The sequence below is a fragment of the Phalaenopsis equestris genome, unplaced genomic scaffold, assembly GCF_001263595.1.
Source record: "Phalaenopsis equestris unplaced genomic scaffold, ASM126359v1 Scaffold000761, whole genome shotgun sequence".
NCBI classification, from domain to species: Eukaryota; Viridiplantae; Streptophyta; class Magnoliopsida; order Asparagales; family Orchidaceae; genus Phalaenopsis; species Phalaenopsis equestris.
The window spans coordinates 1,528,518-1,546,181 of record NW_018165201.1 but is presented as its reverse complement, the minus strand read 5'-3'; the positions used below and the strand labels follow the sequence as shown (position 1 = coordinate 1,546,181).

Below are 17,664 nucleotides of genomic sequence, written 5' to 3'. Positions count from 1 at the left end.
CCGGCCGCCGGCACTTGGCTGCGGCGTCTACATGGGCAGCAATCACGGGCCACCATCCGCCTCCGAGTCCGGCGGCGGAGAGAGCATCTCCGGCGAGACGATCGGCGATCAGCGAGCGCCAATCGACGGAGGCGTGGGCGGAGGAGGGGTGGTAGGAATCGCACATAGCGAGGAGAAGGACGGCGGCGTCGAAATCTCGGAGGGAGAGGCGGTGCGGCCGCCGGAGAGGGGATTGGAGAAGGGAGAGGGAGCGGAGGAGGAGGCGGGCGAGGAGAAGCGATTTGGTTCGAAGGGAGAGGGATCGGAGGTGGGAAAGCGCGAGGGAGAAATGCAGGGGGGAGAGGAGGAGGAATGTGAGACGGCGGTGGCGGAGGCGGAGCTCAGCGGCGAGGGGATGGAGGGGTTGGGGAGAATTGAGGGTGAGGAGAGCGGCCATGATTGTTTCGTCGGTGGAGGAATGATCCATGGATGGATTGATCGAGAGGGGGAGGGAGCTGGTGGGGGGGCCCGGAGACAGGGGAGCTTCGTCTGGTAGCAGGTGTCTGCAACTAGAAGTTAAGGGAAAGGGAGAATGGGAGAGTGATTAGGGTTAGGGTTTAGATGGGGTTATCGTTTTGCGGTTTGTCTGGTTCATGAAGAGTGATGTTATGGAGAGAGAGGAGGGGAGGGATGAGCTCGCCGCCATGAGCGAGACTGTGAAGGTGGCGAGGGAAGGAGACAGGGGATCGTGGGCTGTCGATGTGGTGGTTATAAAGGGGGGATTGTTTTGTATAGGATTAAAAGTATTCATATTAATTATATTTTATTTAAAATAAATGTATTTTTGTGATTTTGCAGGGAATGAGGAGAGTTCATTATATGAGTCTCCAGTCATCCCTACTACACCTAAAAATATTTAACTGTGACAGAGAGAATTTGAACAACTGACCTGAGGGGTCTTATACCGGGAAAAAAATTGCGTACTTAAGACGCACGCAGAGCTGCGTACGTCTGTAACCTGCAAACAGGTTATAGAGAGGATTTTAGGAGGTTATAACAGCGTTATACCCCCTGTAACCTCCCTGTAACCTACATATTTCTTCTATTAAGTTCCGCGCTTTTGTTTTGATATACAGGTAGGTTACAGGGAGGTTACATGGGGTACAACTCGGTTATAACCTCATGAAATCCTTCCTGTAATCTGTTTGCAAGTTACAGACGTACGCAAATTTTTTCCCTCATACCGTGGATGTCATGAGGGGCTTTATGCCGTGGATGCCAACCAACAGACTGGGGTACGCGACATAATTTTGTAGAGATTAAATAATTTAATAAGGTTTAAGAATATATACATATAAAGTGTTACGATTAATATATGATGGGACATATGGTATCATGGGCCCAAATGGAGATTATTCCTTACTCTTATCAAGAGCTTCTCATCATTAGTAATATATATATATATATATATATATATATATATATAATAGGAACTTAATAATATTATTCTTTAGTGCAGTAAAGTTATTATAGGGAAATTTACATACAAAACATATAGTACTTATGCATTTATATGTCTAAGAGGTAAAGTTTGATATTTACGCTTATAATATTTTTCGTGTTGTAAATTTATGTATGAAAATTTATATTTTATTAAAAAAAAAGTTAATAATGATGATATTTTTAATGTGATGTTAAAGTTTCAAGTTTTGCAAATGTAAATATGAAAATTTGTGTTGGATATGCAAATACATAAGAATTGTGTGGTATGTATATAAATGACATTTTATTATATTTCAAAATTAATCATTAAATTGCTAAAAATTAATTTAATATATTTTTATTATTTATTTTGAAAGTTGACATGCTAACGCGCGAAAAGCATGTTAGCGATATATCTCAAGTAGTCCTATTTTCGGTAGGATTGTTAACATTCTGATTTCGAGCCAAGTTGGGGTTGACTCAAAATTTTATTTGAAAAAAATTGATAAAAAAATTTGGCTCATCGCTCGACTCGTTTGTTTTAATACGATCTCGATTCAAGCCGAACTTCAAATTAATTTTCAAGTGATTAACGATCTTCGAGCAAAACTCATAGCTCTAACGTCACTACAATAGTTAATGATTCGATTTCGAGCATAGCTGGGATTGGATTGTAATCGGCTTGAAAAAAAATCGATGCAAAATTTTAGCTCATAGCTCGGCTCGTTTATTTTGATTCAAGAAAACATTTAAATCAATTTTCAAGCAATAAACGATCTTCGAGCTAAATTCACAGCCCTAATTTTCACTATACTTAACAATTGTATTTTCTAGTCTCATTTTGACTTTTATCATTAATTTTGATTTTAGGTGGAATGAGAATTGTAATCCTTTCTACTTCTCGAGGTATAATAACAGATCGAGAAGCTCGATTAGAAAAAATTGGAGGAGAAATTTTGTGTTATATATGGTAATTCTCCTAGGATACCCTAAATTTATCTCGAACTTACTATTTGTAAAATCGAGAGGGGAAGTGAATTATAGAACTCTTCCTCTATTAGTTAATACTTAAAGGGGGTTCCCTGGAATGAAAGAACAGAAATTGATTCACGAGAGTTTATTCACAAAGAATTTATTTATTTATTTTTTAAAAATCCTTTTGATTTCTACATAGATAAAATCAGTATAAATTTATCAGAGATGAGAGGAATTTAATCTGCTTAGAAAATTTTCTATACTTTTCACAAAACGGCTAAATATACAAAAATATAACTGTTAAATCCAAATATGTCGATAGACCTTACCTAAGAAATAGAACATAAGACAAGGGAAAGACAAGATGAGAGAGAGAGAGTGAGAGAGAGAGAGAGAGAGAGAGAGAGAGAGAGAGCTTGCCATCTCGTGGGCGAATCGAGGTGGTCCCTGAGCTCGGCTGTCTCTTTTATTCCATAAAACAAGATCTTACAAGTGGGGGAGTCCAAAATAGTAATTTTACATGAAACGATCCTCCAATTTATAGATAATGGGAATGTCAAAAAGTAAATCATAATATTACTCTTACTTTTAAAGGATGGTACTGGATATTTTAGTTTATGACATTGATATGTTCCGGTAAAAAGTCATCTATTGGGTGTCTCGTCTGATTCTGGTTGGCCGAAGGAAAGAGCTTGGTCGGCTGACTGAAGTGAGATGACCGAGGAAGAGAGGGTCGGTCTAGTGAAGCGAGTCAGTCGACTACAAGATTACCTCAAGATTAGTAGAAATCATTTTTGGGTACACAACAATCTATGCAGACAATGTGCCAACATCACATTTTCTTAAAGATGATTTACATACATACCACTCAATCCCAATGCATTTACATATCTAGCATCTAAACTTCAATTTTTACCTGCATGCCACTTTATTTATGCATGAAAAGATTTATTTCACATAAAAAAAATTAAAATAGTGGTATTTCTTATGTGATTACCCATCCAAGGGGGAATTAATATATATATAAAAAGGTTTTAGGGATGTAAATACAAAGGAATTGGGTAGTATGTGTGCAACTGCCCCTTTTCTATATTGCTTCAAAAATAAATATTAAAATATGTTGAATTAAATGGATGAGACCAGCATTTGTTCCTGACTTTAGTCTTGCTTTAGACAACCTATGATTTACTTGGCATTAGTCATACATACATATATATATACATACATACATATATATTTTAAAAAAATGTAATTGTTTATTGAGTTCGTAGCAATTGCTTATTTTTTATTTTTAAAATATACCTAGTTATTTACAAAACATAAAATAAATTTTAAATGTTCTGAGTATTTTTAAAAATAATTACCATCCACTTCAACGATAACTAACCCCATCGCCATGATAATTTCTATTGATGAATATTATGTATTTCTTCAATATTCATAAAAAAGTAGAATTACATATCATCCCCTCATTTAAAAATATTTTATTTCATACACAAATATCAATACATTAAAATAAAAGTAAATAAAAATCATACAAAACGATAGATTTAAATTTTTCTATTATTTATTTATTTATTCTATGACTTTTTGGTGTGAAAAAAATGCCCAAAGACTACACCACCGTCAGGACCTGTCACGTGTACAGGCAGACTCACCTTAGTAACAAAATTAATTTAATATATTAGTGGGTCTGCCTGTACACGTGGCAGACTCTAATTGGAGTCATGATGCTAAACTGTATTAAGACTTCTAATGCAACATTTTTTTCTCGCAAGACACAAGATTAAAACCCATTTCTACTACTTGTATTATAAAAATAAATCATAAAATTACCAAAAAAAAAAAAAAAAAAACATTCCAAAAAATAATGTGGGATGGATGATCATAAAATCTAGCTTTATTTTGAAAGCAAAATTTTATTTTATGTATCTTTTTATTTTGTTAAATCAATTAAATCATGTCTATGATTTTATTTATAAAATCACCAAAATGTAAAGATATATCATTAACATCCTAAAAGCAATTTTCAAAATTAAAATCACAACAACAACAAGCCTTTACCTCACTAAGTGGTGTCAGCTACATGTATCCATTTTCTCCATTGCGTTCTATTGGGGGTCATATGTTCATTTAATTCTAGTAGATTACGATCATTTTTTATACAATATGCCCCAGTCTTTTAGACTCTGCCTTTCTTAACATCAGTTGAAAAAAAAAAAAAAAACATCTTCTCTCCTAACCGGATCATCAGATAATCGACGATTAATATGACCAACCCATATAAGATGCTCTTTAATCTTGTCCGCCACCAAAGCTACATCAACCCTATCACTAATATATTCATTTCATATTTGTCTCTTAGTATCAAGCCACTCATCCAACGAAACATTCTCATCTCAGCAACACATAACTTTGTTTTATGCAACTCTTTTAAAGGCCAACATTCATTGCCATAGAGCATTGCAGGTCTACCCACCATCTTATAAAATTTTCAAAATTAAAAATCATTTAAAATAATTTGTGTAGGCTTTAAAAGGCCCTCTCGAGCTCGCAAAGTGATTCCATTTAAATATGCATGTAAATATGAATGTTTAGATGTCAGATATGTAAATATATAAGAATTGTGGGGTATGCATGTAAATTACCCCTATTCATTATTAATGGCTTGAACACCCATGTAAACATGCAATCAAATTTGGTGTATCAGACAATTTCCAGACATGCCTAAGAAGCATTCTAAACGCAATTAACACCCACATAAAACAGTGTCACAGGAACCAGTTATAAAGGATAACATGAAAATGCAAAACAAATATTATTGTTCTTGTTCCTGTAATGCAATGTAAGGAATAACAAGAAAACACAAGATCTGTTTCATTATTGTTGAATATCATTTGCATACATACCACACAAAACTTGTGTATTTACATATCTAACACCTATACTTTCATATTCACATTTCTAACACTCAAAGCTTCAACATCACATAAAAAAATCACCATTATTAGCTTTTGAAAAGTGAAGCACATTTTTCATGCATGGGACTATGATACCAAAATGTTATAAGTTTAAATACCAAACTTTAGGAGTTAGATGTGCATATAAATTAGAATTGTGTGGTATGAATGTAAATCTCCATTATTTCATTAAAACCAATAATTCCAAAAACAAAACTGTCAAATAGAAGGAAAGAGCACAAGCATGAACAGAGCTAGAGCCAGAGCCAGAATCAGAACCTGTTGCGGGTGAAAAATTCCCGGTCGAGGTATTCGTGCTCAGAACCACGACAACCCAATCACCTTCGTCGGCAAGCCCAGCACCAGTGAATTTGCTATCGTTTAGACTGCCGGAGTACTGTGTTTTTGTATAGTTGGAAAGGACGAGGTCTGACCGGAGGTCAGGAACACAAACAGGCATTATAGAAGCGTCCTGAGTTACTGTTGCATTGAGATGGCATTTGGTTAGAAAGTCTGGAAAGTTTGGAAACTGTTCTTCAGTTCCAGGGACTGTGTTGGCTCCGGTAGTGTTGGAGCAGGGCTGGTCTTCAAATTGTTTGGCAATTTGTTCTGCCAAACACTCAGCATTTTCATTCTCTGTTAAAGGTGATAGTTTGAGGGATGTTCGGTAGGCGTTGAGGCCTTTAAGAAGCTGGTCGGTTGAATCTGAAAAAAGGATAGATGTTATTTTAAAGATGCCGAAACATTAAGAGTTAGGTGGGGGAGAATCAGAGAGCAGAAACATAGGAAAAGGAGGATAAATGTCAATTTGAGGATGCCAACAACTCTAGGGAATAATAACCATAGCATAATAGTAGCACAACAGAAGAGACAACCTACAGATCGTTGGTAACTAAGCTAGCAGACTCTCCTTACTGCCTTATATATAGACATGAATGTACATTTTATGCATATAAAAATATAGAGACAACTACACATCATTAACATTCTCCTGCTTCTGCGCAATTAGTTACTGCTTGTATTAATCCATTATGGTATCAGAGCAAAGACAAAGCTGATTCGGGTTCCACTCAGCTAACTCATCACAATTCTCAAACAAAATTCTCCATCTCAGGAAGTCATCTTCACAGTCTACGCTGTCTCCCTGATGTTTTTCCTTCAGCAATGAAGAACTACCAGACTTATGAAACACAGGGAGCTTCCTCTCTAGAACCAATGCAACTTCCTTCTATCGCTCCATTATTTAAATTCCTTATGAGCAATATCAAAAGCCTTACCAAAACCAAACTATCAGCTGATGATTATCCTATTTGGAAAGCTCAAGCTCCAAAAGTATTTACCCATCATATATCCTTCCAAATTCATTACCAATATAATAGATTCACCAACATTAAAATATTCACTACAAAACTTGACTCCTGATCAATCAAAATTTCACTGCCACTATATACTGGATCATGTCTCCAATTATCCCACCATATATCCTTCATCTCCCTATTATCTCTGAAAACTTAAACACTACTGCAAAAAGATTGTGATATGCTCCTGAATCAAAATCAGCGAGCAAACAACGACGAAACTAAATAGATGGAAAAAACTCAAACTAGGGCAGCTCTTACAAAAAATCAAAGGAAAACAAGCAAGATACAATGATGATTTACTTCTTGAGAGATAGATCGTCTCTCCCACAACCCTAGACGTCGCTAAGAACACCACAAGAGTGAAAGAAAGCAACAGCCAACAAAACATGCATGACATAAAACAAACCCTAGGTTATTTACCTTAATATAATTATCCCACCGCACTTCAACTTTCTCTCCAAACCTTCCCTTCAATCTCCTTCAATTTCTCCTCTGGGCATACATGAATAACACCCTCGTGTACCCCTCTTGTTTACTCGCTTCTTTGGTCATGGGATTCTCCAGATGTCGAGCCGTTCGACGCTTGGATGAGATGGGCGGCCCACTCACTTGTTGCTAGACCGGTCCCGCCTGGACAGGATGGGTTACGGGTGTAACAATACTCCTCTCCCAAAGAAGTACATTGTCTTCAAAGTGGAAGAATGTAAACTGCTTGTGGAACACCACATAAGACTCCCACATTGCTTCATAGTCTGACAATCCTTTCCACTTGATCAATATCTCCTTTACTCCCCAATTCCTCGGCACACTCCTTCGACCTCTAACGGTTCCAGAATCACCTCCAAGTCCTCCGTCACCGTCGGCGGTGGTGAAGACGAGGGTGTATGATCTCCAATCGCACGTTTCAGCTGTGATACATGGAAGACCGAGTGTAGTGCAAACGATGGTGGTTACCTCAAATGATAGGTCACTATCCCGATGTGTACTATCACCTCATAAGATCCAAAGTATCGCGGTGAAAGTTTCTCGCTCCTCCTCCTGGCCAATGTCTTCTGTCGACAGGAGCTCGACATCAAGTAGACCATGTCCTTGCACCTCTCTCCTATGTTTATCCGCTTTCCTCTTCATGATTTGTTGGGCTCCTAGTAGTTGCCTCCTGAGCTCTGCTAATATCCTGTCCCTCCTCTAAGTATTGATCAAAGTTGGATACCGACGTAGCACTGCCTATAAGATATCAAGTGAGATAGATCTCGTCCACATAATATCTTGAAAGAGGTTGTCTGTGCTACTGTATGACACGAAGTATTCTACCAATATTCAGCCCACACAATCCACTTGACCCATAGCTTCAACGTATCAAATAAAAAACAACGTAAGTATGTCTCTACACTACTGTTGACCACTTCCGTCTGCCCATAAGCCTGGAGATGATATGTGGTGCTTCTCTTAAGAATTGTGCCTTAGATCTTTCCATAATTGGCTGAGGAACTCCTTGTCCTTATCTAATACAATCGATTCTGACACTCTATGCAAACAAACCACTCGTCACGTCTGAGACCACAGTGTAAAGATATTGTAAGAGAATGAAATGTGTATACTTTCCAAAACCACCATGACCACCTTGAACCCTTTTGACTATGACAATCCCTCGATAAAATCCATCGTCACTTCTTCTCAAACCTTCCCCGACAATGCAATGCTAATGGTTGCAGTAAACCCTCTTGGTGCGTTGGTCAAGTACTTTTGCCGCCGAGACACATCGCATTTTACCACCATGTTCTCTACGGCTCTGCGCATCCCCACCAAATAAAGCTAAAGCTCTCTCGCTAAACGATTATAAGTCTTTTGTACGCCCGAGTGCCCCCCTTGCAATGTCATGTAACTCCAATAATAATCTAGAAATATATTCTAACATGTTGGGAAGCACGAATCACCCATAATGGAGCAGCCGTTGTCCCCTCAATGCATAACTTGAATAATTGTTTGAATTCTGTAGTAACTCGAACCTTATCTTCCACAGCTCCTCATCCCATTTGTTCTCCAGCTTCAAGGCTTCCCAATCTAGAACCAAGGTACCAATAGGGTCATCAACCGAGGTTTCTCCACCTTTTTCGACAGTGCGTCAGCTGCCTTATTTTCCAATCCTGATCGGTACTAAATCTTGAAATCATGCCCCAGTAGCTTTGATAACCATCTATGATGCTCCTCAATTATCATCCGCTACTCCAGAAGATATTTTAAACTCCATTGATCTGTCTTGGCCAGAAAATTCCATCCCAACAAGTAGAGCCGCCACTTTTGAATGCTCAAGACAATCGCCATCAATTCCCGCTCATATACTGACTTTAGCCTCGTTCTGACAGTGAGAATCTGACTGAAGTAGGCCATCGACCACTAGTCCTGCATGAGCATTGCTCTCAACCCGTATCCTAACACATCCATTTTTATCACAAATGGTTTACTGAAATATGGAAGTGTTAATGCCAGAGCATTAGTCATGACTCTCTTTAGATATTCAAATGTCTATGTTGTTGTCCCGCCCCCTCCAATTTGAAATTGTCTTTCTTTAATTGCTCCGCCATTGGTCATGCTATCGTGTTATATCCTCTAACAAACTTCGGTAGTAGCTGGTGAGACCCAAGAATTTTGTCAATTCCTTCAAACTTCTTGGTAAGAGTCAATCCACTATAGCCTCATTCTTGGACTAATCCATTGCTACCCCATTCTGGCCACTATATGTCCTAGGTATTCCATCTGTAACTTTGCAAAGAAACATTTCTTCAAGTTGACATACAACTACTACTCCCTCAATGTCTCCAAAACTGTCCTCAAGTGCTTCGCATGCTCTGTCTTTGTACGACTATAGACCATAATATCATCAAAAAAGACGAGTATAAATTTCTGGAGGCTAGGTTAAAAAACCTATTCATGAGGAACTAAAATTGGTTGGGGCATTGGTAAGGCCAAACAACATCACTAAGAATTCAAAATGTCCCTCATATGCCCCGAACACTTTCCTGTGCACATCTGCTGGATTTATCCTGAACCGGTGTTACCCCAACTTAAGATCAATTTTTCAGAAATGACTGTCCCATAAAGCTCATCTAGTAACTCATCAATCACAGAAATAGGAAACTATCAAACACCGTCTCGTTGTTCAAAGCCCGGTAGTCCATACAGAATCTACAACTACCATTTTTTCTTCACCAACAAGATTGGACTAGAAAAAGGGCTCACACCGGGCCTGATAATCCCGGCTTCGAGCATCTCTTTGATCAAATTCTCTATCTCATCCTTTGAATTTGACGGTATATGTATGGTCTCACACTGATAAGGGAAACAATCTCATTTAATGTAATAGCGTGCTCGTGCTCCCTCAGAGGTGATAACCCGCTTTGTTGTAGGAAGGTGATCGTAAACTGCTATAGGAGATGTTGGATCCCTTCGGGAAACTCTATAACTCTGAAGCTTGAATCTCCTCAATGCCTTAAAACTCCATCAAGTAGCCCTGCACTGCTCTTTGTATCGACTTGACATGGTTTTGAGCGACAACATAGATTTGCTTAAACTAGTGTCTCCTCTCAACATCACATTCTTACCCTCTACTTGAAACTTCATCGTCAGAAACTTCCAATCTACCTTCATCTCCTTAAGCATTTGCAACCACTTCATCCCCAAAATTATGTTGCCCAAATCCAAAGGAAGTCTTCCACCACCTGCAGACCATGTAATGTCAAACCCAATCCCTTACAAATTTCCCAACTTTTCTCCACCTTTTCTGTCCCCATCATGACGTTGAAGTTCCTTGTAATCACCAGCTCCAACCGTAGCTTCTCCACGACCTAATTTGAGATAAAGTTATGTGTGACTCCTCTATCTACCCCACAATCGGCTACTCCTCAATCCACCCCCTCACCTTCATGGTGTGATTCGTGGTAAATACGACCACTAAATTGAGGGACACCTATGCTACATCCAAATGCAGATGCTCCTCCTCCACCGCATCCTCCTCTTAATTTTTACTCTCTCTCTTCCTGAACTAAAAGAATCTAAAGGGCATACTCCTTGCAACGGTGGCCTAGGGCATATTTATCGTCACAGCGACAACATAATCATTCTGCTCTTTTAACCCGCACTTTTGCATCAATGAGGTGCTTGAAATTATCCCCGAGACGGTTCTCTGTATTCTTTTTCTTCGGCGTCCCTTTCTGAAGTGGTTGTCAAGGTGATCTTGTACAATCTCCCGATGTTACCCCCTTTGCTGGTCTATTTCACTTGTTTCTTATCCTTCATCATCTGGGCGAGCTCAAACATTTCCTTTAATCCACGCGGTCTCAAGGGTCGGATGGCTGCTTGTATTTCGGGCTTTAGACCTTTCAAGAAGTTCCTTTCCAGTCCTGTTGCAGAAATACCCCCCAACCTCCATGACAAGAGCTCGAAATTCTCTCGATATTCCATGATCGTCCCCTCTTGAGTCAGAGTATAGAATTGCTCGTTAGTTATCTTTCCTGAATGGTTTCGAAATACTCTAATAAGCAATCCTTAAACTCCTCCCATGTGAGCATCGGATAGCTTGCATCCCATGTGAGCATCGAATAGCTTGCATCCCATGCGTGCATCGGATACCTTGCCTCCATCTACTGAAACCACAATAAACTCTTTCACTCCAAACATAATCTCGCTGTCATGAGCTTCTCTTCCTCAGTTGAAACATTGACTGCAAAGTATCGCTCCACCTGATACACCTACCCATGTGTATCTTTCCCTTAGAAGATCGACATCTTCAGTTTTCTGATCGTTGCATCTCCATCTTAATTTCCTCTTCCTCTAGTATTTCCCCCCATGTATCTAGGGTGGAACTCCCTCCTCCGGTCATATGCATACCCAAGTCTCAATTTCCTCCTTCCTCCATCCTCCATCGTGTTTTTCCATGCCCCTTACACCATCCCTAATCTAAAATTTTTCGACCCATCCTCCTCCATCGGAAGTCTCTACTCTCCCTCTTCTCGAAGTCATAGGGGGACACTTTTAGTGGTAGACGATGTCTTACTCCTTTTCTCGTTCAATCTCCTTCCCTTTTGACCTGACCAAGGATTCCCTGATCAACCCTTAGTTAAGGTTTGCAACTGAAGCGATCGTCATGAGTCTGAATTGCATCTCCTGAGCATTTTCATCAGTCTCCCACATTTCTTTTATGCTCTCAAATCCATCCTACATTCAACTTTCTATAGAAGAAAATATGTCTTTCATGGTGGCGAATATTTATTCCATTCCCGATCCGATTTGTCCTATCTATTCTTCCAGCACATCCAATTTCTTTGTTGTCATCTCTTCAAGATCCATGCTCTGATACCAATTTGATACGCTCCAAAACCAAAATTAGCGAGCAAACAACTATGAAACGACAATAGATAGATGAAAAAAACTCAAATGAGTGTTGCTTTTACAAAAATCAAAGGAAAACAAACAAGATGCAATGATGATCTACTTTTCGAGAGTTAGATTGTCTCTTCCACAACCCTAAACGTTGCTAGGAACACCACAAGAGGAAAAGAAGGCAGCAACCAGCAAAAATGCATAAAGAAAAACAAACCCTAGGTTGTTCCCCTTAATATAAACCTCCCACAACACTTCAAACTTTCCCTTAAAACTTTCCCCCCAACTCCTTCAATTTCTCCTTCGCGCATACGTGATTAATGCCTTCGTGGGCCCCCCTATTTGTTGGCTTCTTCGGTCGTGGAATTCTCCAGATGCTGAGCCGTTCGGCGCTTGGAAGAGACAGGCAGCCCGTTGACGTGTTACTCGACCGGTCCGGCCTGGAGTGGTAGGGTTACGAGCGTAAAAGATTGTAACCCACCAATAAATCCAACCATATTTAGCTCAAAATTGAGTTACACCACCTATCAATGAAAAACCAATCTAGACCCCATATCTATAAACTGTCAAAACCTTGGTAGATAGCATTTTTGTTGATGGTGGACACTTAGATGAAGAGGATATTATTTTTACACACTTAATGGCATACCCTCGGGTTCTCAAACATTCAAAACTACATCCACACTCAGCTTCAACTAGTGGTTATGGATGATTTTTTACTCCCTCCTCCTATGTAGCGAAGAGATTGACCTTGCAAATGAAAATCTGAAACGGGAAGAAACTCCCAACCCTCGACCAATTCTCACATCCTCTCTTGGCTGCCAGAGAAATTCTACCAGGGTCATAATAGAGCTTCAATTCTCAATCCAAAATTTTCATAATACGTCAAATCTATAACAACTTCGGTCACTCAACAATCACTTACTGGCACCGTCCAAATATGAATTAAAGTTCCCACAAACAAGCATTACAAACTACCACCCCTACTTGGGTACTTGACTTTGGAGCTACAACACCTTACATTCAACTTCAACCATCTCAAGGACGTTACAACAATTAATGGCTTTGAGTAGGCACTAGTCAGCAGCAACAAACAATTGGTTTCAGTCCAACACAAATGAGATGGAATTCTCTCTACCCCCTATCATAAGCTTCTCCTCCCTAAAACATGGCATGTGCCATCCTTATCTCATAATCTATTATCCGTGCATAAGCTCATCACTGATAGCAATGTTGCAATCTTCTTTGACCTTCTTAGCTTTTGAAATTTTAATCGACGGCTTCTACCCAAGCTCTCACTACCCTATACAACTATCTACAATATGAAACAAAAGGCTTGAACATCCAAACCAAGACACAATACCCTATCCAAGACACAACCCTCTCGGCATAACAACAAGATGACCCTAATGTAATAGTTGAAACTGCATCAAAAGTCATAAATAGCCTTTTCTTCCCACTCCTTTACATATGTACTCACTTCTCAAATTTATATATCTGAATTTATGCTCTATCCCCAATCTTATAAATCAAGACTACTGATCTAATATTGATTTCATTGATGATTTCTCTAGGTTTTGCTGGTTATTTCCTATGATTCACAGGTCTGAATCAACTCACTAATGCATTTCATTCATTAAAATGATTAATACCCAATTTAACACATCCATACGAATATTCATATCTGATGGGGATGGTGAATACAACAACACAATCTTTGAAAACTTCTCAGACAATGGCATAATTCACCAATTATCATGCTCATACACCCCATAATAAAATAGAATTTCAGAGGGTAAGCATCACCACCTTACTGACGCAACACAAACGCGTCTCTATGATGCCTCGTCCACTTAATTTCTATGTGGAAGTGCCCTAACAACAATATATCCTATTAACTGCATGCCATTCAAAAATACTCGAACTCTTTCTCCATATGAACTGATATACAAACATTTGGATGTTGCCATTACCTATGGTTGAAACTTCGAACACCACATAAGCTAGCACCCGACACAACTCCCTGCATTTTCCTTGGTTACTCTTCGGCTCATAAAGGCTTCAAATGCTACAATCCTCAATCAGGAAAGATTACCATATCTAGAAATGTCGTGTTTAATGAACACTTCTTCCTATATGCCTCCACCACCAAAACAAGTTTCATCACTTCACAAACCTTACAATTTATAGCAACTTCTTTAAAACAAATCAACTCAGCGACTTCACTGGATAGCAAAGAGCCTCATAAATCGACTCCCACACAAGCACTCCACAATTCAGCATCTCAGCAATCAACAATACACATAAAGAAGAACAGTCCCCTCAACGAAATCACAGCTGAGTCACAACCTGCTCCAATTGTGCCCCATCCGATGCTAACCAGGGCCAAAACTGGGAAAGTCAAACCCCTTCATGCTACACATAGGCCGCCAAGTCTGCTCGCTGGTGACAAGCAATAGCTGAGGAACTCTATGCTTTCCAAGCTCAAGATACCAAGTTTTATTTCCTCCTCTACCCAATCAACTGATTCTCGGTTGTCGATGGACATATTGATTTCACTCCACTGGTATGGTGGCGCGCCATTATAGGCAAATCACAACGATAAAATTTGCTTCATCTTTTTAACTAGGGTTAGTTAGTGAAGTGTAAATGGGAATTGAAATTTGCTAAGATTTGATAGGCAAATCAAATTATCTACTAATTAGGATTATCTATGTATGTATGTATAGAAATTTATATACATACCACATAATTCTTATGTATTTACATATCTAACACCCAAAGTTTAATATTTACACTTATACCACCTTGGCGACATGAATCTATGGATGCAAAAGTGTATTTCACTATTAAAAAGTTAGTGATTATAGTATTCTTGATGTGATGTTACACTCTTAAAAGTTTGGAGTGCTATGCATGTAAATATGAATGTTTAGGAGTTAGACATGTAAATGCATAATAAATTTAAAAAATGCAATCAGACAACGATTCTTTTGTTGGGACTTCTCTTGAAGGAAATAATAAGATTGGTTATTTGATTCAAACCCAAAAAAATCAAGGGACTTTCAATGCGGACAGAGATACCGTGCAATTTGTTGTTTGCAAATATCCAAACCAAGAACTTAGATAACATCCCGCAAGCAAGAAAAAAAGAACACTATAGCCGAAAATCGACAAAGAACGTATTTAGGTATAAGCAATGATACATCCCGTTAACTTAAACTTCTATGGAATGGAAATTTTGGCTCCCAATTCAGCAAATCAACAAGCATTTAATTCCTAAATTTTTCCACTATCCCACGCTCTGGATTCAGCACCAATCGAAACCAGATCAATAATCCGAGAATTCAACAGTGTGGAACTGTTCATCGTGCAGTTCCGCACATCGTAATAACGAAGACAGATCTATAGAACGCTCGTCTATTTAATCGATCGAGATCAAGCCAATGCCGAATAAGCAGATCTTGGGAAATGAAGCGCCGAAATGTACAATATATCGTTTTCATCTGCGACATTCGAACCTTAGACCTCCATTTTGAAGATCAAAAGCAATGGGGAAAGCGATTACCATCTGATCTAGCAAAATTAAGGACGGTGAGGAAGGCCATGTAGTAGACTAGCGAAGCCATTTTCAGAAATAGTTCCCTCCTCCTCCTGCCGCCGCCGCCGCTGCTTCTTCTTCTTCTTCTTCTTATTCTTATGCTCCAGGAGACCGAACTAAGAAGTCGACCGTAGTGTCGGAATTTACTATGCCGAACACTTCCTGATTCTATATGGGGGTTGAGAAAACAGTCGCCATCTGGCATTCACTACCCACACACATACCGATTTCTCATGTGATAGACCCTATCATGAGAGCCCGCGCTATGCGCCTAAATATTCAAGAACCCAACAACACTGGGGATCGAACCCGTGACCTGAGAGAGCTTACAGTGCACCACGCCAACCAACATACCATAGCTTGCGGCGACTGTTTTCTCAACCCCCATATACACTATATATATATATATATATATATATACATTGGTTCCCTTCTTCTTAGAATAATAAAAGGGCAGTATAAGAAATATTATTATTTACAAATCAACACTTAGGATATTTTTTGAACTATAAAAATGATGTATTTATGCATGTCATGATTAAATCATTGTGAATTTGATAAAACTAAAAAAATATGGGTTACAATTTTATCACGACCTTTGATATTTTAGTGAGAAGTTCATGTAACTGTCATTTTTTTTTCTCAAAGATGTAATTTTTTACTAACCTAAATATTTAATAAATTCAACACCAGCTAAATAAAAAAAAAATACAGTTTTAAATATATAATATATATTGAACACATAAATTTGCATATTTATTACATTTTAGTCTAATTTAAATATTGGATTGGCAAAACCATACTATTTTTAAGGTGTCAAAATTTTTAAAGTTTTTTGTAAATAAAATCATTTTAATATAGCTTATTTGAAATATTTTTGAAATTTTTTAGTTGGGCGTTAAATAAGTATAAAATTTTAATTATTATGATTAGTTTAAAGGGGAAAAGATCAATTCATAACGAAGAGGAGGGTGGCCGACAAAAAATAATGAAAGATCTATGGGAAAATTTGACGAATTTGATGAGTTTGAAATACGCCGTAAATTAAAAAAAAAGGCGAGTTTAGAATTTAACTCAATTTTACTCTATGTTCTAAATTTTTACACAAAACACCTTCTTACAACATCTATATTACAAATGTAATACACATACTTTACGTACAACCACAAAATCCCTAAATCAAGTATTTGAGTTATTTGATGGATCAAATGTCTTATAAAGTAGGCTATTTCTTATAAAAATAAGTGTTTTGATGAGGAGATTTTAGAGTATAAGATAATGAAATTCAATGAGAATTAGAATACATAAATATTGAAATAAAATTAATTCATATTTAAAAAAATTCCGTTGTAGAGTAACTTAAGACTCAAAAAATTTTAGAGCACCATCGATCAAAGTCATATCCTTCTTTACTTATCATTAATTCAGCTGATGTCCATCTTCGACTAGTGCCAATTTTTGTTATTGCTCATCCATTAGTACTCAATATTAGCTAACCATGATATCCATTATTAGCCACCATTGATTGTCATTGATCAATATGAATATTTTGTTATTACCCGTTATTAATCAAGTAAATGTTCATAATCTTTCCCAATTTTGCAATATTCCTCCTAACCTACACATGAGACACCCTTCCTTTTGAGATAACAAAAAAGGGTCAACAATTTTGCAAAAAAGAGTGGATGATTATCATCATGATTTGATTCAATCTTGCGTTATTGAGGGGAGCTATCGTGTTTGGTGTGGAACGAGTTCTCATTAGAGAATATGAATCAAATTTCTTCAAGAGTTTTCACCTTTGATTGACTATATCCCATCCTCATTTTGATAAGGTCTAAGTTGCCAACTATAAACTCTGGTGATGAACCATTGAATTCTATGAGCACATATCTTTATAATATTTTTATGCACATATAACATGGCTCTA

At 38.1% G+C, this 17,664-nt stretch overlaps 2 protein-coding genes across 2 annotated transcripts in view; both read right to left on the bottom strand.

Annotated features, from left to right (window-relative positions):
- LOC110030954 (E3 ubiquitin-protein ligase SGR9, amyloplastic-like) overlaps nucleotides 1–780 on the bottom strand; it is a 1,286-nt gene extending 506 nt beyond the window's left edge. Inside the window, exon 1 of the mRNA XM_020733957.1 lies at nucleotides 12–780. Coding sequence (XP_020589616.1) covers nucleotides 12–466 — 455 coding nt within the window. The 5' untranslated portion in view covers nucleotides 467–780. The remainder of the gene's footprint in view (nucleotides 1–11) is intronic.
- A 4,453-nt stretch (nucleotides 781–5,233) lies between these two features.
- Nucleotides 5,234–15,942, bottom strand: LOC110030904 (uncharacterized GPI-anchored protein At3g06035-like). The gene is made up of 2 exons (XM_020733884.1): nucleotides 15,702–15,942; nucleotides 5,234–6,101 (listed from the first exon to the last, which is right to left on the bottom strand). The coding sequence occupies exons 1-2, from the start codon at nucleotides 15,937–15,939 to the stop codon at nucleotides 5,578–5,580; spliced, it is 762 nt and encodes a 253-aa protein (XP_020589543.1). The 5' UTR covers nucleotides 15,940–15,942; the 3' UTR covers nucleotides 5,234–5,577.
- Nucleotides 15,943–17,664: the final 1,722 nt, after the last annotated feature.

Bases quoted from the DNA above. Each gene is read 5' to 3' on its own strand.
- LOC110030904 (XM_020733884.1), bottom strand. From the start codon at position 15,939: ATGCCAGATGGCGACTGTTTTCTCAACCCCCATATAGAATCAGGAAGT. The intron at 6,102-15,701 runs GTAATCGCTTTC...TCCTTTTTTCAG, and splicing joins TAATTTTGCTAGATCAGATG to ATTCAACCGACCAGCTTCTT.